We start from the raw sequence: 23,727 nt of genomic DNA, 5'->3' as shown, positions 1-23,727 counted from the left end.
GCATCCTCCTGTAACTCTGAGGGTCCTGAAGGCAGGCACCCTCTGTGCAAAAAACCGGTTCCAACTTCTGTCTCCTTCTCTCCCTCCCTCTAAAATTGGGGGCGGGGGAGCCCCACAACCCTGCGCAGCCCGTCCGCCTGGCCCCGGAGCGAGAGTTCATCAAGTCTCTGATGGCCATCGGGAAGCGCCTGACGACGCTGCCGACCAAAGAGCAGAAGACGCAGCGCCTCATCTCCGAGCTCTCCCTGCTCAACCACAAGCTGCCGGCCCGTGTCTGGCTCCCCACCGCTGGGTTTGACCACCACGTGGTGCGGGTCCCACACACCCAGGCCGTCGTGCTGAACTCCAAGGACAAGGTAAGGGGGCTGAGAAAGGAACGGGGGCAAGAGCTCCAGTGGAATCGGGTTGCGCCCAACTAAATTCTACTCAGAAGTAGATCCCAAGGCTGAAAACACATCAGCTGTGTGCGGGAGAAATTGTAAGGTCACCGGCTCATGGATCCGCGTGTGGTGGCAGTGTCCAAAGTCTTTTTGTTTTGGGCAGAAACGGGGAACGGCACTTCTGTCCTACTGCTGGAAAACTGCTTGACATCTTTCCCATAAGGATCTCATTTATCACCTGATGACTGCAGCACACCTTGCTACTGCAGGGCATTAGAGGACTAAACACAGACCTGCTTGAAATCTGAAACTCAAAAATCTGGGACTTAGTATTAACGGACAAACCAACAACCCGCACATGAGTCAAACAGACAAGAAAAGCACTGCATTTCTCAAACACATGGCTGGTCAGTTTTTAGTCGTTTCGCTCAGTAATGGTAGATATGTATACCATCGATGCGTAACTTTGAATGCATTTTTCTGGATCCATGCTGAAACAGTTTGAAGGGAGCTTTTCCCAAGGACATTTCCAGATTCCCCTCCGAAAGTTAATAATGATGGAGGCAGAGGCACACTTTGCAATTAGCAGTAGGAGCCAAGTGCTAGGAAGACCAGTGCACTGAGCCTTCCTTCGCCCAGAGTAGAAATAAGCTGCCTGTCCCCAAAACATCACCACAAATCTCCCGTCCTGTTTTGTCAGACGTTGTAAACTTGTCCAGTCAGAGTCCTTCTTTCTCTTTCTCCCTCCCTCCTCCCCGTCTCCAGGCTCCTTACCTAATCTATGTGGAAGTACTTGAATGTGAAAACTTCGACACCACTAACGTCCCGGCCCGGATCCCAGAGAACCGTATCCGTAGCACGCGGTCCGTGGAAAACCTCCCAGAGTGCGGGATCACGCATGAGCAGCGGGCCAGCAGCTTCACCACTGTCCCCAACTACGACAACGATGACGAGGCTTGGTCTGTGGACGACATCGGGGAGCTGCAGGTGGAGGTAGTTCGATGAAATTATTAACATTTAGCTTTGCTTCGCAAATATGAAAAGGTTGACTTTTTAACATTTTGGTGGAATAGTTCCAGTCACTTTAAACTTGTCTTATTAAAACCTTCTGTGCGAAAAAAGGGGGAAAATAATAATAATAATAATAATAATAATAATAATTAATAATTAATAATTTATTATTTATACCCCGCCCATCTGGCTGGGTTTCCCCAGCCACTCTGGGCGGCTTCCAAAAGAATATTAAAATACTATGATACATCAAACATTAAAAGCTTCCCTAAACAGGGCTGCCTTCAGATGTCTTCTAAAAGTCTGGTAGTTGTTGTTCTCTCTGACATCTGGTGGGAGGGCGTTCCACAGGGCGGGTGCCACCACCAAGAAGGCCCTCTGCCTGGTTCCCTGTAACCTGGCTTCTCGCAGTGAGGGAACTGCCAGAAGGCCCTCGGTGCTGGACCTCAGTGTCCGGGTAGAACGATGGAGGTGGAGACACTCCTTCAGGTATACTGGACCGAGGCCGTTTAGGGCTTTAAATGCATAAAAATCATTAAGAATTATCGGAGCACATCAGATTAGCTTGCCAAATCTCCTTTATGCATAACAGGCATGTAAAAAAGGAGGAGGAGCAAGAAGACAAGAGAAGAAGGGTTGATAAATATAAGCAGAGAAGTCAGCAAGGGGCTTCAGTGCCGTCCAGTGAAATTATTTTCTCTGCTGATGAAAACGAAGGACAAATAGCTGGTGCCTAAGATGAAAATTGGGACGCGGGTGGTGCTGTGTGTTAAACAGCAGAGCCTAGGACTTGCCGATCAGAAGGTCGGCGGTTCGAATCCCCGCAATGGGGTGAGCTCCAGTTGCTCGGTCCCTGCTCCTGCCAACCTAGCAGTTCGAAAGCACCTCAAAGTGCAAGTAGATGAATAGGTACCACTCTGGCGGGAAGGTAAATGGCGTTTCCGTGCGCTGCTTTGGTTCGCCAGAAGCGGCTTAGTCATGCTGGCCACATGACCCGGAAGCTGTACGCCAGCTCCCTCAGCCAGTAAAGCGAGATGAGCGCCGCAACCCCAGAGTCGGTCACAACTGGACCTAATGGTCAGGGGTCCCTTTATCTTTAAGATAAAAATGATGGAAGTTATGAATTGGCATTAATTACACCAAGTACGTACCGCTGCTGCTGTCACCACTTTTATGTGTGCTGACGTGATCACCGATGAAGATAAGAGGCTTATAATTGGTCACAATAAAGCCAAAAAGGCCCAAGAAAAATCCCTGGATCAGGAATTCGATTACTTTTGTCAAAAGGGTGAAATGGGCTGCATCTTTTTTTTTATGGTCTTGAAGGTACAGCTAAAGCGATGCTGAAAGCAGGGCTTTTCCTTCAACGATGTGCCACAGAAACGGATGAAACCTCTCTGCTTCCACTGAGCTCTTCCTTCCTTCCTTCCTTCCTTCCTTTGTTCTCCAGCTTCCAGAGATTCACACCAATAGCTGTGACAACATCTCCCAGTTCTCTGTGGACAGCATCACCAGCCAGGAGAGCAAAGAGCCCGTCTTCATAGCTGCTGGAGATATCAGGTGAGTGGGAGTCTAGAAGAAATGTCCGCTGCTTGGCAATGAGGGGTTCAGGTCTAGGAATATAACATCCCTAATAAAAACCCCCAAAAACCTGAAAATAGTATAATCCAGTTCCGCTTCCGTGTGTAGCAAAATCCCACCCCCCAAAAATTAACATTTCTCTTCCCTCTTGCAGGAGACGCCTCTCGGAACAGCTTGCCCACACTCCAACGTCCTTCAAGAGGGACCCCGAAGACCCTTCTGCCGTCGCCCTGAAGGAGCCGTGGCAGGAGAAAGTCAGGTGAGGGCACTGCGGGGTCAGAGCAGAGGGTGGCGGGGCCCCGGTTGTGTCTCCACGGCCTGACGTGCTAAGAGGCCAGGCATTGGCTTCAGGTGGCGAGGCTCTCCCCATCTCTTGCGTGGGGCAACGGGGCTGTTCGGGTTCCTCGGGGCTCGGCAAGGGTGGCCTGAGTCTCTCGCGCCAGGCCAGGGCGGAACCAACTGCTTCCTGCTTCTTTTTTTCCAGGCGGATCCGGGAGGGCTCTCCGTACGGCCACCTCCCAAACTGGCGCCTCCTCTCTGTGATCGTGAAATGTGGCGATGATCTCCGGCAAGAGCTGCTGGCCTTCCAGGTGCTCAAACAGCTTCAGGTAGGGAATACCACACAGCAGTGGCTCAAGGCGCTCTTTCTCCTTCTCTTTCTCTTTCTCTTTCTCCTTCTTCTCTTTCTCTTTCTCTTTCTCTTTCTCTCTTTCTCCATTCTCTTTCCTCCCTCAAGGGCTTCTGAGTTTGCTCAAGTTGGATAATAATAATAATAATAATAATAATAATAATAATAATAATAATAATAATAATAATAATATCTTTATTGTCATTGCCCCCTCTCGGGGACAACGAAATTACTTGGCTGCTCCATCCACCCAGGTAGGGCACTCCACACAAAATCAAAACAACTATAAAAACACTAATTAAAACAATACAGTATAAAACAGCAAGGAAGATTAGATGACTTTCAAAGTCCAGACTTCCCATTCAGGGCCGAGATCGCTCTGGGGAAGAAGCTGTTCTTAAGACGGCTCGTTCTTGTCTTCACCGTCCTGTATCTCCGTCCCGACGGCAGGAGCTCGAAGAGACAGTGACCAGGATGTGATGGATCTTTTACTATGTCCAGTGCCTTCCTATGGCACCTTGTGGCATAAATCTGCTCTAAGGTGGAGAGTGGGCAGCCAACAATGCTCTCTGCTGCCTTAACAACTCTGCACAACCCCAACCTGTCCCGGGTAGTACAGCTTCCATACCACACACATAAGCCATAAGTGAGCACGCTCTCAATGGCACAGTGATAGAAGGCAAGCAGCAGTTTCTGCGGAAGATGATTTTTCCTTGCTGGTGTAGTGTTTAGAGTGTCAGACTAGCACCTGGGAGAGTTGTTGTTGTTTAGTTGTTTAGTCGTGTCCGCCTCTTCGTGGCCCCCTGGACCAGAGCATGCCAGGCACTCCTGTCTTCCACTGCCTCACGCAGTTTGGTCAAACTCATGCTGGTCGCTTCGAGAACACTGTCCCACCATCTCGTCCTCTGTCGTCCCCTTCTCCTTGTGCCCTCCATCTTTCCCAACATTGGGGTCTTTTCCAGGGAGTCTTGTCTTCTCCTGAGGTGGCCAAAGTCTTGGAGCCTCAGCTTCAGGATCTGTCCTTCCAGTGAGCACTCAGGGCTGATTTCCTTCAGAATGGAGAGGTTGGATCTTCTTGCAGTCCATGGGACTCTCCAGAGTCTCCTCCAGCACCAGAATTCAAAAGCATCCATTCTTTGGCGATCAGCCTTCTTTATGGTCCAGCTCTCACTTCCATACATCACTACTGGGAAAACCATGGCTTTAATTATACGGACCTTTGTTGGCAAGGTGATGTCTCTGCTTGGGTTCAAATTCCTGCTCAGCTCTTGGGGGCCTAACCTCCCTTGCAGGGTTGTTGTGAGGATAAAATGGGGTGGAAGAGAATTAGGTGCGCCACGTTGAGCTCCCTGGAGGAAAAAGGTGGGATATAAAGTTGAATAAAAATCATAATACAGTGGAACCCCGGTTTTCAAGCATCTCCTCCTGTTTGGGACATCCCTGTACTCTGTAGATGCCCGTTAAAATTCTGCAAGGGACATTTTGCGTGCTGGACTTCTCCCCCACCCCACCTCCGAAAAACACAAGGGTTTCCTGCTGCAAAATGCCTTTATTTTGTTTTCTTTCCTCTTCCAGTCCATCTGGGAGCAGGAGCGCGTCCCCCTGTGGATCAAGCCATACAAAATCCTCGTCATCTCTGCCGACAGTGGCATGATCGAGCCGGTGGTCAACGCCGTCTCCATCCACCAGGTCAAGAAGCAGTCCCAGCTCTCCCTGCTGGACTACTTCCTGCAGGAGCATGGGAACTACACCACCGAGGCCTTCCTGACCGCCCAGCGCAACTTCGTGCAGAGCTGTGCTGGCTACTGCCTGGTCTGCTACCTGCTGCAAGTCAAAGACAGGTGAGGGGGCGCTGGGGGAAGCTGGGGGGAGGCAGTGGGCAGAGAAGGAGCTCTCAGCACATTGCAGAGAGAAGCCTCGCTGCTGCCAGTTTCAGAGCAAGAGGGAGCAGCCCCATAGCGCATCAGTGACAGGGGATGGAGATGGAAAGAAAGGGGAAAGCCACTTTCTGACAATTAAGCCTAGAGCCTAATTAGTCTCCACAATCCCTCAAGTTAAACGCCAATGGTTCCCAAACTTTTTCAGGCAGCGCCAACCTTTCAGTTCCAGAAATTCACCCCCAGTGCACCCTAGGTAAAGGTACCCCTGCCCGTATGGGCCAGTCGTGTCCGACTCTGGGGTTGCGCGCCCATCTCATGCAGCGCTGTCTGAAGACACTTCCGGGTCACGTGGCCAGCGTGACAAGCTGCATCTGGTGAGCCAGCGCAACACACGGAAACGCCGTTTACCTTCCCGCTAGTAAGCGGTCCCTATTTATCTACTTGCACCCGAGGGTGCTTTCGAACTGCTCGGTTGGCAGGCGCTGGGACCGAGCAACGGGAGCGCACCCCGCCGCAGGGATTCGAACCGCCGACCTGACGATCGGCAAGTCTTAGGCTCTATGGTTTAACCCACAGCGCCACCCGCATCCCCCAGGGCAGCCTACCCTGCCCTATAAGAAACATGGGTTGGAATAGTGGTTTGCACAACCCACTAAGGAAGGTAACAGCACAATAAAAGTCAAAATGGCAATGATTAATTGCACATTCATTCAAAGCCCAGTTGAAATTATTTAGCTTAGTGAATTCAGCATAGTGGATGAACTCCATCCAGCGATCTCGGCTTTTCGAAGTCTGAGGATCATTGACAGCTCCAGCGCCAGCCCCTTGCCTCTTAGTGACCCCCCAGGGAATCCCATCAGGCCCCAGTAGGTGGCACCACTGGGGTAAGTTAAATACCCCCCTGTACCCTGGACCTCAACTAGGGTGGGCCAACTCACAACAGACGTAAAAGCCCACAAACCCGCTCAGTAAAGCTGCCTTCTACCTGGGTGCCAGAAGTGGGTTCAGGCATAATAATAATAATAATAATAATAATAATAATAATAATAATTTTTTATTTATACCTCGCCCTCCCCAGCCAGAGCCAGGCTCAGGGTGGCTAACACCAATAAAATTACAATAAAACATAATTTGGGGGGGGGGGGAGACAAACAAACAAACAAACAAAAAACCAGTTTGTTAAAATACAATTTAAAATGCAGCCTCATTTTAATAGTAGCGCATAAATCGGAAACATAAGGGTCAGACTGAGTCCAAACCAAAGGCCAGGCGGAACAGCTCTGTCTTGCAGGCCCTGCGGAAAGATGTCAAGTTCCGCAGGGCCCTAGTCTCTTGTGACAGAGCGTTTCACCAAGTCGGGGCCAGTACTGAAAAGGCCCTGGCCCTAGTTGAGACCAATCTAACCTCCTTGGGGCTAGGGACCTCCAAAGTGTTGTTATTTGTGGACCTTAAGGTCCTTCGTGGGGCAGACCAGGAGAGGCGGTCCCGTAGAACAACGTGGGTGTCCCTACCTTCATGGAAAGGATGGTCACAATAAATCTGGTGCTCCCTGAATCACGTCCGCTCCGGGCAGTTGCCTGGGTCCTGCTTTGCTGCCACGTAATCTGTGAGAAGGGGAAAGTGTTTGGGAAATTTACAAAAAGCCATGCGGTAGATAGTTGACCTTTTCCAAACAAGGAGGAGGAAAACCACATACTCCTCCTTGAGCTGCTTGTAGAAAATGGCAAGATATGAATGCAATAAATAATGTTTTTTTCCTGTCCCTTCTCCTCCCACCCTGCAACACCCCCCCCCCCAAAAGGCACAATGGCAATATCTTGCTGGATGCAGACGGACACATAATCCACATAGATTTCGGGTTCATCCTCTCCAGCTCACCCCGGAATCTCGGCTTTGAGACATCAGCCTTCAAACTCACCTCTGAGTTTGTCGATGTAAGTTGGCGGTGGGTGGAAGGGAGAGAGAACTCCTGCCTTGTTTTTTGTCTGCAGTTCTTTGCGAGAAGTTTCTTGGATCAAGCAGTTTTTGAATATTCTAAAGAAGGGGCAGGGAGGACAGGAAGAAGCAGCCTGTGGCCAAGAGGTCTAGTTAAGGTCTATTTCTTATTTATGCTTCTTTGAAGCCGAGGAGGTTGGTCAACCCACACGCTGTCTCAGGCGCAGGCAGCCTTTTGCTGAAGCAATCCCATTGAAAGAAATGAATCTCCTCATGGAGGAGAGGGCTATCTATGGCTGCTAGCCTGGAGAAGAGGAGGTTAAGGGGTGATAATGATAGCCATGTTCAAATATATAAAAGGATGTCACATAGAGGAGGGAGAAAGGTTGTTTTCTGCTGCTCCAGAGAAGCGGACACGGAGCAATGGATCCAAACTACAAGAAAGAAGATTCCACCTAAACATTAGGAAGAACTTCCTGACAGTAAGAGCTGTTTGACAGTGGAATTTGCTGCCAAGGAGTGTGGTGGAGTCTCCTGCTTTGGAGGTCTTTAAGCAGAGGCTTGACAACCATATGTCAGGAGTGCTCTGATGGTGTTTCCTGCTTGGCAGGGGGTTGGACTCGATGGCCCTTGTGGTCTCTTCCAACTCTATCATTCTATGATTCTATGTCTGATGCTTCTGAACCCCATTTGCTAGAAACGGCAGGAAGGGAGAGTTGCCCCTGTGCTCATGTTCTGCTTGCAGGATTCGCACGGGCATCTGGTCGGCCACTGTGAGGATAGGCTGCTGGACTAGTGGGCCATTGGCCTGATCCAGCAGGCTCCTCTAGTGCTATTTGTGGGGTCCTATGGCGGTTGCTCGAGAGCAAGCAGGCAGGACTCCGACCTGTCTTTTACAGGCTTTATTTTGATGCAAACTATTTACAGTGAAGGGACGCGGGTGGCGCTGTGGGTTAAACCACAGAGCCTAGGACTTGTCGATCCCCGTGACGGGGTGAGCTCCCGTTGCTCGGTCCCTGCTCCTGCCAACCTAGCAGTTCGAAAGCACATCAAAGTGCAAGTAGATAAATAGGTACCGCTCCGGCGGGAAGGTAAACGGCGTTTCCATGCGCTGCTCTGGTTCACCAGAAGCGGCTTAGTCCTGCTGGCCACATGACCCGGAAGCTGTACGCCGCCTCCCTCGGCCAATAAAGCGAGATGAGTGCCGCAACCCCAGAGTCGGCCACGACTGGACCTAATGGTCAGGGATCCCTTTACCTTTACCTATTTACAGTGAAGAGCGTCATAAGTTCATGTCTGGCTCAATCACTAGCAGAATCCAGGAGTGGTCGGTTTTTGTACCTCCCCCAGCATAAAAGTCATGTCACCCCCAGCCTTTTCCACCCCTCCCTGCGCCGAAGACTACTGCGCAGAATGGGCGACGGCAAGGGCGTGCCCCCCCCCTTCTCCGGCTTGCTCAGGTGCGATGTTAAGGCTCTCCCTAGCATCCTCTGGTCTTTGCACCTCTTCTCCACTGGAGGTGGGGCTTTCCTCCTCCCCGGAAGAGGAACTGCTTTGCAAGATTTTCGGAGGCTCCCTGTAACACAACTGCCCCTCCATCTCTTGTCTCTGACCGATGGCAGTTCCCTGACAGCTATTATTATTAATAATAATAATAATAATTTAGTATTTATACCCCACTCATCTGGCTGGGTTTCCCCAGCCACTCTGGGCGGCTCCCAACAGAATATTTCTAGGGTTTGCCAGAGTTTTTTTTGCATGCATGAAAGCTTGAAGCCTCCCAGTCCTTAGGGAGGTCTCTGCAATCTCCTCCCTGTTCCTCCAGCCCTTCTTTGGACGCCCATCTTGAACTTTCCTCCTTCCCCCTTGCCCCCTTTCAGGTCATGGGAGGCTTGGATGGCGACATGTTCAACTATTACAAGATGCTGATGCTGCAAGGCCTCATCGCCGCTCGGAAGCACATGGATAAAGTCGTCCAGATTGTGGAGATAATGCAACAAGGTAGCTTTTGTGGGTTTGGGGGTACCTGGGCAGCTTTGGGGTTTCATTTTTTTTAAATGATATTTATTGGAATTTTACAGACAATAAAAGGTTAAAAATAAAAAATAATAATAAAAGAAAAAGAGATACAAAAATACAAAAACAAAACACATAATAAGTAAGAAAAAATTAAAAAAGAAATCAATATTTTCATGTCTTATATTTCATTTACTTGTTTCCTGACCTCCTCACACCACCCTTTTTTGTATTCCAGTTCACATAGTTAATTCAGCAAATCCTTACCCTCTATCATTTATCTTTACTCAATATCTTAACCTATTAAAACTAAGAAAAAATTAAAAAAGAAATCAATATTTTCATGTCTTATATTTCATTTACTTGTTTCCTGACCTCCTCACACCACCCTTTTTTGTATTCCAGTTCACATAGTTAATTCAGCAAATCCTTACCCTCTATCATTTATCTTTACTCAATATCTTAACCTATTAAAACTATATATTTTAAACCATTGTCAATCCGTATTCACATATTCTTGTTAATCTTTTTACCAAAACCGCTTATTTTCAATCCAACATCCCTTTAACATTCATTAATTTTACAGTATTTCTGCAAGTAGTCTTTAAATTTCTTCCAGTCTTCTTCCACCACCTCTTCTCCCTGATCTCGGATTCTGCCAGTCATTTCTGGGGTTTCAGGCCAGGCCGCCAGGTCACAAACAGTCCCACCCCAAGCCAGTAGAATGTCTCTTCCACCACATATGGGAGGCTCCCGGTCCACCCATCCACAAAGGGGCACCTGCGCTGCCAGGCTCAGGATTGCTGGGACGCTGCAAAGGGTTCTGGGAACACCGGTCTCCAAACCCACCTGGGTAGTTTTCTCCCAGCGCACACACAAATTCAGGTTGTCGTCTGATTTCAAAGAACCGCCTTAGCTGTTGAGCCCGCCACCCGGTCACGTGGTCCTAAATAACCCCGTAACACAGACGCCCTCTTGACAGAAGTGCAAGGAAACTTGCAAGCCGCTTTAATCAGCGGCCTAAAGGAGGCACAGGCCTTTTAGAAAGGACAGGGCTTTTTTTTGTTTCTCTTAAAAAAGTAACCAGATCGCTTGTTATCAGTTTGTCCCGCAGGTTGCCAGTCTTGCTTGGGCGAAACGCAGGAGAGTCATGCCCCCGCAGTAGCTCAGGTCATCAGTGAGTGTCGAGAGCAGCGTATTCGGATAAGTTGCTAGTCCATAAGAAAGTAACACGACTGCCTTGCTTGATCAGGTCCGCCTGGTCTGGTGTTCTTTTTGCCGCAAGCGGCTGGCACCCCTCTCTGGAAGTAGTTCCCAGAGACGGTGACGGCCAGCCCCTTTATTATACCCGACCTCTGCAGCACCTGGCATTTGGAGGAAGACTGCTCCTGAGCTTTCAGGCTTCCCTTTAGCTACCTACTGCAAACAGCAGCTGTTGGTACTTTTATCCTCCATGAATTGCGTAATTCCTGCAGGGTGTTTCTCCCCCTTTTTTAAAAGCTTACCCCTTCCCCAGAAGATTTCAGTGGCCTGTTGGAGCAAGGCAGTTCAAGGCTTCCAAAAAAGGGCACCGCCGGCACATCCTTCCCGCCCCCCTCTGGGCTGCAATTGGGCAGAAGAGCAGGGTCGCGAGAGTGCCTGTTTTGCATAGTTCTGCGGGGTATCGTTTGGCATTTACCATGAATGAGCCAGTTTTAAAGCCCACGACACAGCCTTCGCTTTCCAGGCAGTAACCCACGCCATCGAGTCGAATGGTGGCTACAGAGGGGCCTTCATAGTGGTGGCGCCACCCTTTATGGGTGGACACAGTGGGAGGCAATCATGTTGCCCCCCCCTCCCCAATCATAACAATACTCAGATATAGAAACTCAGATATATATGCTAGGTCAGGCAGCCCCAACCTGCGGCCCTCCAGTTGTCCTACAACTCCCATGATCCCTAGCTAACAGGACCAGTGGTCAGGGATGATGGGAATTGCAGTCCAAAACATCTGGAGGGCCCGAAGGTTGGGGATGCCTGTGCTAGGTGCTAAACGACAGCTTACCGCATTTTTCGCTCTATAAGACACACTTTTTCTCTCCTAAAAAGTAAGGGGAAATGTGTGTGCGTCTTATGGCGCGAATGCAGGCTGTGCGGCTAAGCCAGAAGCCAGAACAACAAGAGGGATCGTGACCCCTCTTGCTGTTCTGGCTTCTGGGATTCAGAATTTTTTTTCTTCTTGTTTTCCTCCTCCAAAAACTAGGCACGTCTTATGGTCTGGTGCGTCTTATAGAGAGAAAAATATGGTGAGCCGTGGTTGCAGTCGCCATCATGGAGTAATAATAATAATAACAATTTTATCATTATTTCTCTGCCATCCATCCTGAGCCACTCTGTCTATTCTCCCGGGGGTTGGACTGGATGCCCTTTGGGGTCCCTCCCAACTCGACCATTCATTGAGTTTTTGTTGAGATTCCTGTGCGTGAGGGGCTCGGAACGTATTCCCTGCGTAAGGGGGCGGGGTCACCTGCAATTTTATCATTTCGTTCTCTTTGTAAAGCGCTTGGAGGGTTCAGGCAGTGCGTAAACCTTGCGAGATTAAATGAGACAAACACTTCCCAGCCTTCCCGGCAGACAGAGGAGAGCTGGATCGTGTCCTCTCCGCAGTGGCGCTACGCTCCTTGGGCCAACTTGGGGCTCCAGAAGGCGCTGACTCTCCCCTCTCTCTCTCCGCAGGCTCCCAGCTGCCCTGTTTCCACGGCTCCAGCACCATCCGCAACCTGAAGGAGCGATTCCACATGAACATGACGGAGGAGCAGCTCCAGCTCTTGATCGAGCAGATGGTGGACGGCAGCATGCGCTCCATCACCACCAAGCTCTACGACGGCTTCCAGTACCTCACCAACGGCATCATGTGACCGCCTGCCGCGCTCCCCAGACATGCCGGCGAAACCGCCCAGCCCCCCCATCCACCCCCACCACAGCCAGAGACCCTCACAAAGTCCTTGTCGGAGGGAGCTGGATGGCGGAAGTTGGGAAGGAACCGAGGAGCTGCCTTCCTCCCGAGGCGTCTCTCGAACGCAGCGCCCCTTTTCCCCCCTTTTAGACACTGATGGGGGTCGGGGTGTAGGTTGGGGGCTTCGGAGTGGGGGAGAAGGACCTCTCGAACTAAGCTAGAGACGCTTTACTCTCTTCCCATGCGAAATTTTGAAGGATCATGTAGGAAAGAAAACCTTGAGATCTTTGCTTTTCTTCCCCCAAGAAAAGCAATGAGCGAAAGGACGGAGCCTTTGTTCTCTGGACGTCAGAAAGTCACACACGAAGAAGAACCATGTTTTGCCCTTGTCCTCATCGTCGCCATCCTTCCTCTTCCCCGGCCCCCGAAACTCGAAAATCATTTATTTCAGTATTATACCTCGTCTTTGTCCTCTGAACTGCCACTCTCTTGCAACAATCCCGCAAATGTTTTATGGGCCCAGGGAAGAACAGGAGTGGGTTGGATGGGTTTTTTGGGGGGTGAATGGGGAATGGAGAGAGAGAGAGAGATGGACCTTTGCAACAGCTTCGGGAAATCATGCATTTCTGAGCCTCCCGTTTCCAAGACCCCCTTTTCTTCCTCACTTCTCAAATGTCCCCCTTCCCTTCCACCCCACTTCCCAACCCATGCATGTTTCTTTCCGTTGGTGTGCGTGTGCGTTTCTGTCGAGACAATTAAACTCCCCGCCATCACCAAACCCCTGTATTATTTCCTGCACAAGTTTCATGCAAAGGCGCCACCGTTTGCGAGTTGCACAAAGGCCGGTGTTTTCATGATTCCACACCGCTTCTCGTCTAGAGCACAGTTTTGGGGGTGGGAACTGGCTGCCGGTGGGGCAGGAGAGCACTCAGCCTTTGCCACCACCCCCACCCTGTCCCCACAGTGGGAGTTCTGTCTTGCACCTCTTTCTACTTTCAATATATATATATATTTTCTTACACCATCCATGGCATGGGAAGCATCTGCTGAGCATTTGGCAATACTAGTTGCAGAGGTTTTTTTAACTGTTCCCTTAGTTCGTGTTGCGTTGAAATCTCCTTAGCACTGCTGCAGAAAACCTCTTGCCGCTGTACGTCCTGACACAACCTCCTTAGAGAACGAAAACATTTCTTTTCTTCCTGGGTGTATTTAGTTCACTTATTTCCCACTGGGCAGCCAATCTCTCTCTCTCTCTCTCTCTTTCTCTTTCTCTTTCTCTCTCTCTCTTTCTCTCTCATAGCCATTTAGAGTATTCCTCTCCCCCAAGTATCTTCTTCTCTCCTCCCTCTTTCCCCCCTCTTTAACAAGTTGCCCCAGTTTACAGCTCCCAGCATAGTGCAGCCGAGACAGGGCCTGCTCCCAGGTAGCCCCACGCCTCTAGGGTTCCCAAGGGTCAACGTTCCCTTCTTTGGCCGAGCCGAGTTTTGCCCTCCTGCCCAGTCCTCTGGGTCTTAGTGCCTTCTCCTCCATCTCTCGCGATCGCAAACACGCTGGGATCTGGCACCTCTTCGAAAGCAGCCATCATTGAGCCTGGGAGGTGTCGCAAATGATCGCTGGGACACAGCTCCCTGGAGACATGAATGTGGTTTTTTTTTGCAATATGAATTTTAGAAACAGGTGTGTGTGTGTGTGTGTAGGGTGGAGCTGTCCTTTGCCCCCTTCCCCCTTTAAAAAAAGAAAAGTTACGTGGTTCTGTTGCGGGAGGAAAGCGAGCCCATTTCCATGTATTCAAATATGAAATTCTGTTTTTTTGGGGGGGGGGGAGGCAATGCCATGTGAACGTGGGGTGTGTGCATTTGTGTGTCCGATACCTCATTGCGTGAGGTTTTTGTGTTGTTTTTTTTGCTTTTCCTTCCCTGTCCAATCTTTTGGCTGGCCTCTTCCCCCAAATCTCCTTTCCCGCATATGATTTCCCCATGCTATACCAAGTGTGTAAAATCATGCCGTACTTAAAAAAAAAAAAGAGCAAAGAAATATTTTTTATTTTTTACAAGAGACCCTATATTGAGTGGAAGGGAGCTTGGAAATTGCTGCATAAAATGCGAAGAGGTGGTAGCAGACATTCCTTTTCTCTGTATAAAAAATGTGCGCTGTTTTTAAATGTGCAGGTTCACCTAGCCCTTTTTTTTAATTAAAAAAAATAAAAAGATTAAAAGGGGGTGGGCGGGGGGGAGGTGTCAGTCTTGATGCAGCAAACTGCGTTATCGCAGGCATCTGCTCAGAAACATCTGGACGGGGCGGGGGGAGATTGCAGCATCAGGTCTGCAAGGGGCGGGTGATTTAACAAGTCTCTTCCCCCACCCCAATAAGCCCATGCTCAGGTGTGTGTTTGTGTGTGAATTCCTCCCCCCAGCGGCAAATTCTATTTACACCTTCTGTTTACAAAGTTTTTGGTGGTCTTCGCAGCAGAGCAGCTTGTCAGTCTCTCGCCCCCCCCCCCCATTTTTAAAATCTGAACTAAGGTAACAAGAAACACAATCTCAAAAAGATTCTTTCACGGTGGGTGCTGTCTGCTTTCATCTGTCGCATCTGTCAGTTCCTTCTTGTTAGATAACCCCTTTTTTTAGGTAGGGGGCTTCACAGTCATCCTCAGCCACTGTCTGGAAGGGGGAGAACACCGGGGGGGGGGAGAGACAGGGCAAGGAAGTGTGCACCTTTTAAAAAACCTGCATCCACACGCAAAAGCAGAAATGGGGAGGAATTATTATTTTTTGGTACCCTCCTAACCTTATAATCGTACACGTTTGGGGCAGCGTTGACTGAATCTGGTAGAAAAGTGATGCGTTATGAATGCCTTTGTGAAAAGCACGGTTTTAAAGGAGGGAGAAATTTAGCAGTGTTTTGTCGTAACAACGGCTACATAAATCCCTCTTCCCCTTGCCAGTTCCCGCGAGGAACTTACGAGCCGCCACGCCTTTTCTGTGCCTGGAAGCCTCCGAGTGACTGTAGCAGCTTTGCTTCCTGCTCTCTTTCTGTGATGGTGCCTGCTGCGTGCAGCGTCTTTTTCGGAGCCTCGTGGATGACTTCCTGCAGCAACAGAGAAGGCGACGAGCATGCAGGGAAACGGATAGCAAGTGGGTCGGGAGCAGCTGTCAAAAGCAATCACTACTACAGTCACCAGGAGACTTCCGGGCACCCAGTGGCTAACGGGTGCTTGCGCGAACCAGTTTATTGAGATCCCAAATAGGTGGCTGTTTCTCCCAGCACCCTCTTGATTTGAATTATCTGAACGAGGTCTTTTAGGGCAGGTAGCAGGAAGTCACAGGTCTGAATTATAGCTGAACTGGGCTGTCAGCAAATGAGTCAGGCTTCTCTGCCAGCAAGGGTCAAGAGGCTTATCACTGTTCATAACACCAACCCTACAAAAGTGGGGGAGAGCTGTAGGAAGAGGGTAAGCCATTAACAAGCGAGGAAGCAAGCAGTCTGTCTTAAAATGCATTACAGGTTTCAGTTTACACATGCGCGCCCCGCCAGCCCCATTAAAAGTCCTCCCCCATTTTCAGGAGAGTTGCTGATGGCTTCCAAAATGTTTGTGCATGACCATTTCGTGTGTGCGTGCGTGCGTTTTTCTTTTTCTTTTCCTTCCTTCATTCTTTCTTTCCCTAGTTGGTAAGGATGGGCCAAAACTCCAAAATAAAAATCTATGAAATGAACTTACATTTCTAATAAAAATGTCCTTTTTTATAAATATATATATACATATGTAAAGACGAAGAAGGAAAAAAATGCAAGCCGAATATTTGCAGAGAAGTTGTTGACCTCTGTCTCATTTCTTTGGGGGATGAATACAATCTGTGTGAACAAAGGGTGTGTTTGCGGGGAGGTAATTCCGTGGCTGCGGTGCTAGTGATAGTGGCTCTGGTGGCGATTGGCTGAGCTGCCCTGATGTCACCAAAAGGGAGAAGGGTCATTGGTTCTGAAGTGCCTGTGGTGGTTCTCCATCGCTCCACGCTCTGGGAGATTTCCCGTGGGTTTTAAGAGCAGAACCGACCCTCTTCTAAAAGGGGCGAGCGGCTGGCAGAGTCCTGCCATGGGCATCTAAAGGGGATTGCAGGAGGGCCCCAGAAAGCAAGAGTCTGTAGCAGTCAAGTGGTCAGAGTCTCAAAGCATAGCCTTACGAAAATGTCGGAGGAATGAGCCAAGAAGGTCCTGGCCGGATTGGAGAGGGAAAGAAAGGCTTAGTGTTTTGTACTGCTTTTAAATGAATGGCTCAGCCATTTGCCTTCCATCTGCAGACTTTATTTTGTCATTTGGTAAAGCCATACTTTTTTAACTGGAGAGAGGGCAGTCATTAATTTTAAAAACATAAATAGATAGGTAGGGTTCTTGGGGAGGCCAAAAACACTTTTTGTGGGGCTGGATACAGTCTGCCCAGCACAGGTTAGCCATCCCAATCTAGGGGCCTATCCCTTCCAAACATCAAAGTTGTTCATCCAGCTGAAATCTTGCCGTCGCACTGTAACTTAAAACTGCAGCCCTGAAAAACATGGCTGCCGCAAAAATGTTAGTCCTCCATTGAACTGCATTGAACTAAACCACAGCCTTTGGCATTTCAATCAAGAAATGCTGACCCCTTTGCAAAGACGTGCATCTATTTAAGCTGCTACTTATGAAGTAGGAACTCCATCAAAGAAAAGGAAAGATGTGTCTAGCCTTTGCGTTTGGTTCGTTCCCCTCTTTGCCTGACTTCCTCTGAGCTAATCAGTACCAGACAAACTTGAAAGCCACAATATCACCTCATTCCCTTCCTAGAGCAAGTAGGGGGTCCATCCTTTGCCATGGGGCTCTGGGAAATGATGCCATTGCTCATATGGGGAAAAAAGTACTTGTGCTGTGATGTGTTTGCCCTCCAGCACACCACACAACATCTCCCACACACTGCCAGGGAAAAGCTATTCTCCTGTGAGTCCATCAGTGCTTGGGACACAAAGTCAGCCATGCTGACATAATTAACACTTATTCAAAAAGGTGAAATGTCTCATGCGGTGAAGGAAGAGTTCCTCCTAAAAGCTGTTCTGACCTTGACTGCCAACAGTGTGGGCTTAACGGGACCCCTTTTCAGGGTATCTGGAACCTGGTGAGGTCTGTGGAAGGCAAACGCAATTTCCCAGCAATTCTTCCACATTCTCTCAAGATCCACACATGCAGCAATGTCATTGCCTTATTCCAGGAGTAGGCAAACTAAGGCCAGGGGGGCCGGATCCGCCCCAATCGCTTTCTAAATCTGGCCCACAGACAGTCTGGGAATCAGTGGTTTTTTACATGAGTAGAATGTGCCCTTTTATTTAAAATGCATTTCTGGGTTATTTGTGGGGCACAGGAATTCATTTTTACCCCCAAAATATAGTCTGGCCCCCTGCTGAAAAAGTTTGCTGACCCCTGCCTTATTCTGATGGGGAGTCTAGGGATATACTGAATATTTAAATAGGAACATAGAAAGTTGCCGGCTGGGATTGTGGCGGAGCCAGTGACCTGGACTAACATTGATGCATCAAAATAATCCCATGGATGTCTTAAGAGAGAATTTTCTAAAAATGCAACATTGATGGTATCTAACACCTTGGAAACTGTCGTGAAGATGTACAAAAGTGTTCCAAGCAACTGCTGGAGGTGTGGAGACAAATCGGGCACTTTCTATCACATGCGGTGGCTATGTAAGAAAATCCAGGCATTTGGGGCGAGTATCCACTTAGAATTACAAAAAATGATAACGATTTCCTTTAAGAGGAAACCAGAAGCTTATCTTCTGGGGACTACAGATTCGGATATCCCGCAAAAAATGAAAGGTATCTTTTATACGCTACAGTGGCAGCAAGAGTTCTTATCGCTACAAAATGGAAGAGTGATGAAATTAATGAATGGATCCAAAAGCTAACAGATTATGCGGAGTTTGACAGTTTATCAGAAAGAATAAAGAACAAACCAAAACAGGAATTCGTCTCAAAATGGGAAGTTTTCAAAGTTTATTTGAAAAACAATTACAGCAGTTTAAACTCTGTCGCAGCATTTGAATAATTTCAGTAGTAGCTTTAAGAAAGATATGAGACCTAAGATAAACCAGTAATTAGTTAATTTAAGAAAAAAGTGTGTACTGGCAACAAATAATATATAATTGAAATAAGGAATAGGGACGTATGTGGCGCTGTGGGTTAAACCACAGAGCCTAGGACTTGCTGATCAGAAGGTTGGTGGTTCAAATCCCCGTGACGGGGTGAGCTCCCGTTGCTCAGTCCCAGCTCCTGCCAACCTAGCAGTTTGAAAGCGCATCAAAGTGCAAGTAGATACTGTAAATAGGTACCGCTCCGGCGGGAAGGTAAACGGCATTTCCATGCGCTGCTCTGGTTCGCCAGAAGCGGCTTAGTCCTGCTGGCCACATGACCCGGAAGCTGTACGCCGGCTCCCTCGGCCAATAAAGCGAGATGAGCACCGCAACCCCAGAGTCGGTCACGACTGGACCTGATGGTCAGGGGTCCCTTTACCTTTACCTTTAAGGAATAGGTGGGAGGTCGGGTCTATAGTCCAAGGGCCATTTTTTGCTTTATTGATTTGTAATTAAATGATTATCACTGTTTTTTTGGTGTATCAGAAAACAAAACAAAAGCCCCATGCAGTTAAACGTTCACAGGACTGCGTGCCCTCCCCGCCTTCCATTATTTCACAGTTCACATAATTACCGTTTTTTGCCCCTCCGTGGTGAGTCTCCTAACCCGCCGCCGCGATTCCTCCTTCGCCCAGGAGAGGGCAGCCTTGCATAAGCGCCTCGCCCGCAGCTGCGCGCCTTCGCCTTTCTGCTCCACCAGGGGGCGCCTGCGAAACTCACCACCACCACCTTTCCTTGCCATTTCAATGCAAAACCTCAACCACTCCACCCCTTAGCCAGCTTTGCAAAAAAAAAAAAAAGCAAACCTCAATTTCACAGCTTACCTGTCTCTGCCTGCCTGCCTTCCTGCCTTCCTCCTCCTCCTCCTTCTCCTGGCCCAACCCATCTTGCAGAGGAAGAGGCGATCAGGTCAGGAATGTTTTGAAGGGAGCAGTTGATTTCGCTCGCTCGCTCTCTTTCCTTCCCCTCCCCCTCCTCCAGCCCATCCACTTTGGGAGCACTTTCGCTTTGCTGGGGAGAAAGTGCCCCCAACTCCCGAGGAGAACTTTCCCTGCGCCTGGGAAAAGGAGTTTGCAACGCCGCCGCGGTGAGTTTCTGATGGGCGCCACCTGCAAGTCCCAGTAAGAATCAGGAATTGCCTGCGCGGGTGAAGATCTTGCAGACGAGATTCCACCATGGTGAGTGTTTTCGCTTTTCCTTAGAAACAGATTCTGGATCTTCTGCCTTTCCACCCCCCCTTCCTCGTTTTCCTCCCTCCTCCTTTCGTTGGGTCAAGTTGAGCGCCCAGCCAATTTCCCTCCAGCCCCCCCTCCCCCCCCAAGAAAAAGTCGGATCAAGTTTCTTTTTCCTCTCTTTCCGCAGCAAATCCTGAACTTCTTTTAATTTTCTTGCCCGCCTCCCTATTAAAAAAAATAGGCCCCGATTCAACTTGTTTGCAGGACGTTCCGGTCCTAAAATGCGCTCCTGAATTAAATTAATGTGCATCTTGACAGTAGATCTTAGGGACACTTCTAGAAAGAATGTTGAAATGGGCCGATTTCGATTTAGCCTCCGATTTAGCAACAGGTGACCTTCAGAATTGGGGTTCTTTAAAAATCACAGCCAGCGTGGAACGAATGCAGTTATATTTTACAGCACAATCCTATGTACTGTCTACACAGAAGCAAGTCCCACTACATTCAATGGAGTTTACTCCTAAATAAGAATGTGTATTCTTATTCAAATCATTGGCGGTAGATCTTAGCTGTTGGGGGGAAATGTTTCCATCGTTTCAAAAAGGTATTGTTTGGAAATGGAAATAATCTTTGCAATTTAAGAGAGGGGACAATTTTTCAAGCAGTATGGAGGCAACTGCTTTCAAGTCCCCTGGATGCACTTTTGATATAATTTTAATTGATAGGTGCTTACATTTCATTAGAATGCCTTCTGTCTCAAGGTCTGTCTTTAGATTTTCCCAACAAATTCAGGCTCCATGGCATATCCTTCAGTCGATATTTTTGGGCTGCGTTTATACCATACATTTAAAGCTAGCACAGAGAGAGAGAGAGTGTGAAATAATCCTGGGAACTATACTTTACTCCTTACTGCTCTATAGTTCCCAGCATCCTTTACGAGCTACATTTCCTTGGATTTTTAAGAGTAGGAAAATGTGCTTTCATTAATGAATAATAATAATAATAATAATAATAATATTTTTTTATTTATATCCTGCCCTCCCCAGCCGAAGCCGGGCTCAGAATGAAGAGTTCTCCAGAAACTTAAAATAAAAAATTGCTCTTTTGTCACATTTTAGTTGGCCTAATCATCTTCCTCTTTCCCCGGGGCTTCCTTAAACTGAGGCTGAATCACCTTCCGAATTGCAGCTTAGAGAAACTTCAGATTAGAAATAGCTGAAGAAGGCTTTAGGTTTCCTATCGGAGCAGTTCTTGGAAGCAGTGGCACTGGGGCGGGAAGTTTCCCTCTTGCAGTTTTAGAAACAGCCCGAGAGAGGTGATAATCCAGAAAGGACCCTATCCCTACTGACTTTTCTTGTGGGCTAGTGAACTGCCCATTAAATTCATGGCTGGCATACTTCTGCCCTCCAGTTTCCCCTATTTACCAGGAAGAGTTCCTGTTTTCTGAGCCCTGTTCCTGGTAAATCGCTGTTTATTTTTGGTGGCGGCTTTTTAGAACAAAGTTGTGAATGCTTAACCCGTCACCCCTCCGCTTAATAACTTAACCCACACCCCTATAAGCCAATAACTGCCTATCTACATAGTTGTTGCTGAAATAATAATAATGTTTCAAAGCTTCCAGAACCCCAGCATATGAGAGTATGTATTCCACAGAGTGCTGCCTTGGACTGAATCAGATCACTGATTCTTGAATTGCATGGGGTTGGACTAGATCCCTTGGGATCCCTCCCAACTCTACAATCCTATGATTGGTCCATGCAAAATCAGTGTTACTTACAATGGCTGGCAGCTGATCTCCTGAGTTTCTGACAGGGGTCTTTCCTAGGGAAATGCTTGTCGTTGAACCTGCGCTACCACTGAGTTGCAGTCATTTCCCTAAAAATAAAGCGAGAGGCTAGTCCTCATTGTTCTGAAGAAAGGACTGATTTAAACAGGAACAGAGGCAACTGCTTTACAGTCATACCTCAGGTTGAATATGCTTCAGGTTGAGCGCTTTTGGGTTGCGCTCCGCGGCGACCTGGAAGTAACGGAACGCATTACTTCAGGGTTTTGCCACTCGCACATGCGCAGACAATCAAAATGACGTCACACGCATGCACAGAAGCGGTGAATCACGACCTGCGCATGCGTAGATGCGCAGTCGCAGGTTGTGTTCGCTTCAGGATGCGAACAGGGCTCAGAAATGGATCCCATTTGCATCCTGAGGTACCACTGTATTAGGGTGTGGAACTTTGTTTTTCCAGTTTTTTCCAGTGAGGAGTCTTAAAAATATGTTTTTGGTTGTGAGGGATTCAAGTTATTATTTTTGTGAATGGACAACATTTAGCTTGGCAAATCTACATTTGATGAAGAAGCACAAAATTTGCTTTCGGGAAGCCAAAGAATTTTCATTTTACCTTTTGAAAATGTCAGGTAATGCTAAATAACAAGAAGAGGAGGAGAACTTCAGTCGTTTTCAATAATTTCTGTGCAATTCTGCACACATATTACTTTTGAAGCAAAACTAAATTATATCAATTCAACCAAAATTTCTTGAATTCCCAAGTCATGCTACAGCTTTTTAGCAGCGTTCATTTTTGGAAGTTGAAAGCTAAAAAATCCAACACACCCTCCTGCTGTCGTCGCTCACTACTGTCAACACTGACAGGCAGCGTTTCCTGGGGAGACAAGGGGCCTCTCTCTCTGCCCACCTGGGGATGCCAGTAGGGACTGAAGCTGGGAGGGCAGAGATCCTCACCAATAGGGGCAGGTCTGTAGCTCCGTGGAAGAGCCTCTGCTTTGCATACATCTCCAGGTGAGATGCTGGGACGCGGGTGGCGCTGTGGGTTAAACCACAGAGCCTAGAGCTTGCCGATTAGAAGGTCGGCAGTTCAAATCCCTGCGACGGGGTGAGCTCCCGTTGCTCGGTCCCTGCTCCTGCCAACCTAGCAGTTCGAAAGCACGTCAAAGTGCAAGTAGATCAATAGGTACCACTCCATCGGGAAGGTAAACGGCGTTTCCGTGCGCTGCTCTGGTTTCGCCAGAAGCGGCATAGTCATGCTGGCCACATGACCCGGAAGCTGTACGCCGGCTCCCTCGGCCAATAAAGCGAGATGAGTGCCGCAGCCCCAGAGTCAGCCACGACTGGACCTAATGGTCAGGGGTCCCTTTACCTTATACCAGGTGAGATAGGGAGGGGCATGAAAAAGACTCCCTGTCTGAAACGCTGGAGAGCTGCTGCCAGTCAGTGTGAACAGTATTGTGCTAGATGGGCCCCAGTGGTCTGACTCCGTAGAAGGCAGCCTCCTGCATTTGTACACAATTCAGCCCTCTGTTCAGAACCATGAGGACTAGAATCTTGCTTAGTTTTTAGGGGATTGGCTGGAGCACCTGGGAATGTCCCTGGCCTGAAACCCCGGAGAGCCGCTGGCAGTCAGTGCAGACAATACTGTGCTAGATGGGCTGGTGGCCTGACAAGGCAACTTCCTGGGAATTTGTGGGCATCCCGGTGGGTTTGCTGCAATGATTCGCGCACCGGAGGCGACGCAATCTTGCGTGCGGATGCATCAGCAAGTGAGGGAGCCACAGGGACCGATGGCAAGCCATGTGTGCGCCCCCACCAAGTCTCAGTTTCCGGCCACATGGTGCGTGGTTTGGGAGCTGCACGGTCAGGGGAAAAACAATGCTGTCCAGGGTTGTATAGACTGCGGAGAGAATAATTGGGTGCACTCTTCCCACCTTGGATCAAATCGATGCTTCCAGGTGCCATAAGAAAGCTGCAGAGATAGTGCAGGATAGTGCGCACCCCGGAAATGACCTCTTTCAGCTTGAAGAAAGTACAGGGTTATAAAGACTAGGACTAGCTGCCTGGGAAACAGTTTCTATCCAAATGCGATTTTGGTTTTAAATGGAGTCTCTATGGGAGTATATTGTATTTAATTATGGGGTATCAGGACGTGGGTGGCACTGTGGGTTAAACCACAGAGCCTAAGACTTGCCGATCAGAAGGTCGGCGGTTCGAATCCCCGCGAAGGGGTGAGCTCCCGT

At 48.7% G+C, this 23,727-nt stretch overlaps 2 protein-coding genes across 4 annotated transcripts in view; both read left to right on the top strand.

The window, feature by feature from the left end:
* Nucleotides 1–16,079, top strand: part of PI4KB (phosphatidylinositol 4-kinase beta) — a 51,612-nt gene extending 35,533 nt beyond the window's left edge. For 2 of the 3 annotated variants that reach the window (XM_082202130.1, XM_082202131.1), the window contains 9 exons: nt 129–356; nt 1,146–1,373; nt 2,842–2,951; nt 3,127–3,231; nt 3,457–3,580; nt 5,176–5,441; nt 7,282–7,414; nt 9,296–9,416; nt 12,147–16,079. In XM_082202130.1, coding sequence (XP_082058256.1) covers nt 129–356; nt 1,146–1,373; nt 2,842–2,951; nt 3,127–3,231; nt 3,457–3,580; nt 5,176–5,441; nt 7,282–7,414; nt 9,296–9,416; nt 12,147–12,328 — 1,497 coding nt within the window. In that variant the 3' untranslated portion in view covers nt 12,329–16,079. Of the gene's footprint in view, nt 1–128; nt 357–1,145; nt 1,374–2,841; nt 2,952–3,126; nt 3,232–3,456; nt 3,581–5,175; nt 5,442–7,281; nt 7,415–9,295; nt 9,417–10,533; nt 10,609–12,146 lie in introns of all 3 variants that reach the window. The other variant, XM_082202132.1, reaches the window with a different exon arrangement.
* Nucleotides 16,080–19,392: 3,313 nt separating this feature from the next.
* LOC309520391 (unconventional myosin-Ie-like) overlaps nt 19,393–23,727 on the top strand; it is a 53,167-nt gene continuing 48,832 nt past the window's right edge. The window contains exon 1 of the mRNA XM_082202089.1: nt 19,393–19,704. Coding sequence (XP_082058215.1) covers nt 19,702–19,704 — 3 coding nt within the window. The 5' untranslated portion in view covers nt 19,393–19,701. The remainder of the gene's footprint in view (nt 19,705–23,727) is intronic.

The sequence above is a fragment of the Podarcis vaucheri genome (assembly GCF_965113315.1).
Source record: "Podarcis vaucheri genome assembly, chromosome: 16".
NCBI lineage: Eukaryota > Metazoa > Chordata > Lepidosauria > Squamata > Lacertidae > Podarcis > Podarcis vaucheri.
This window is presented reverse-complemented; position numbering and strand designations above follow the sequence as displayed.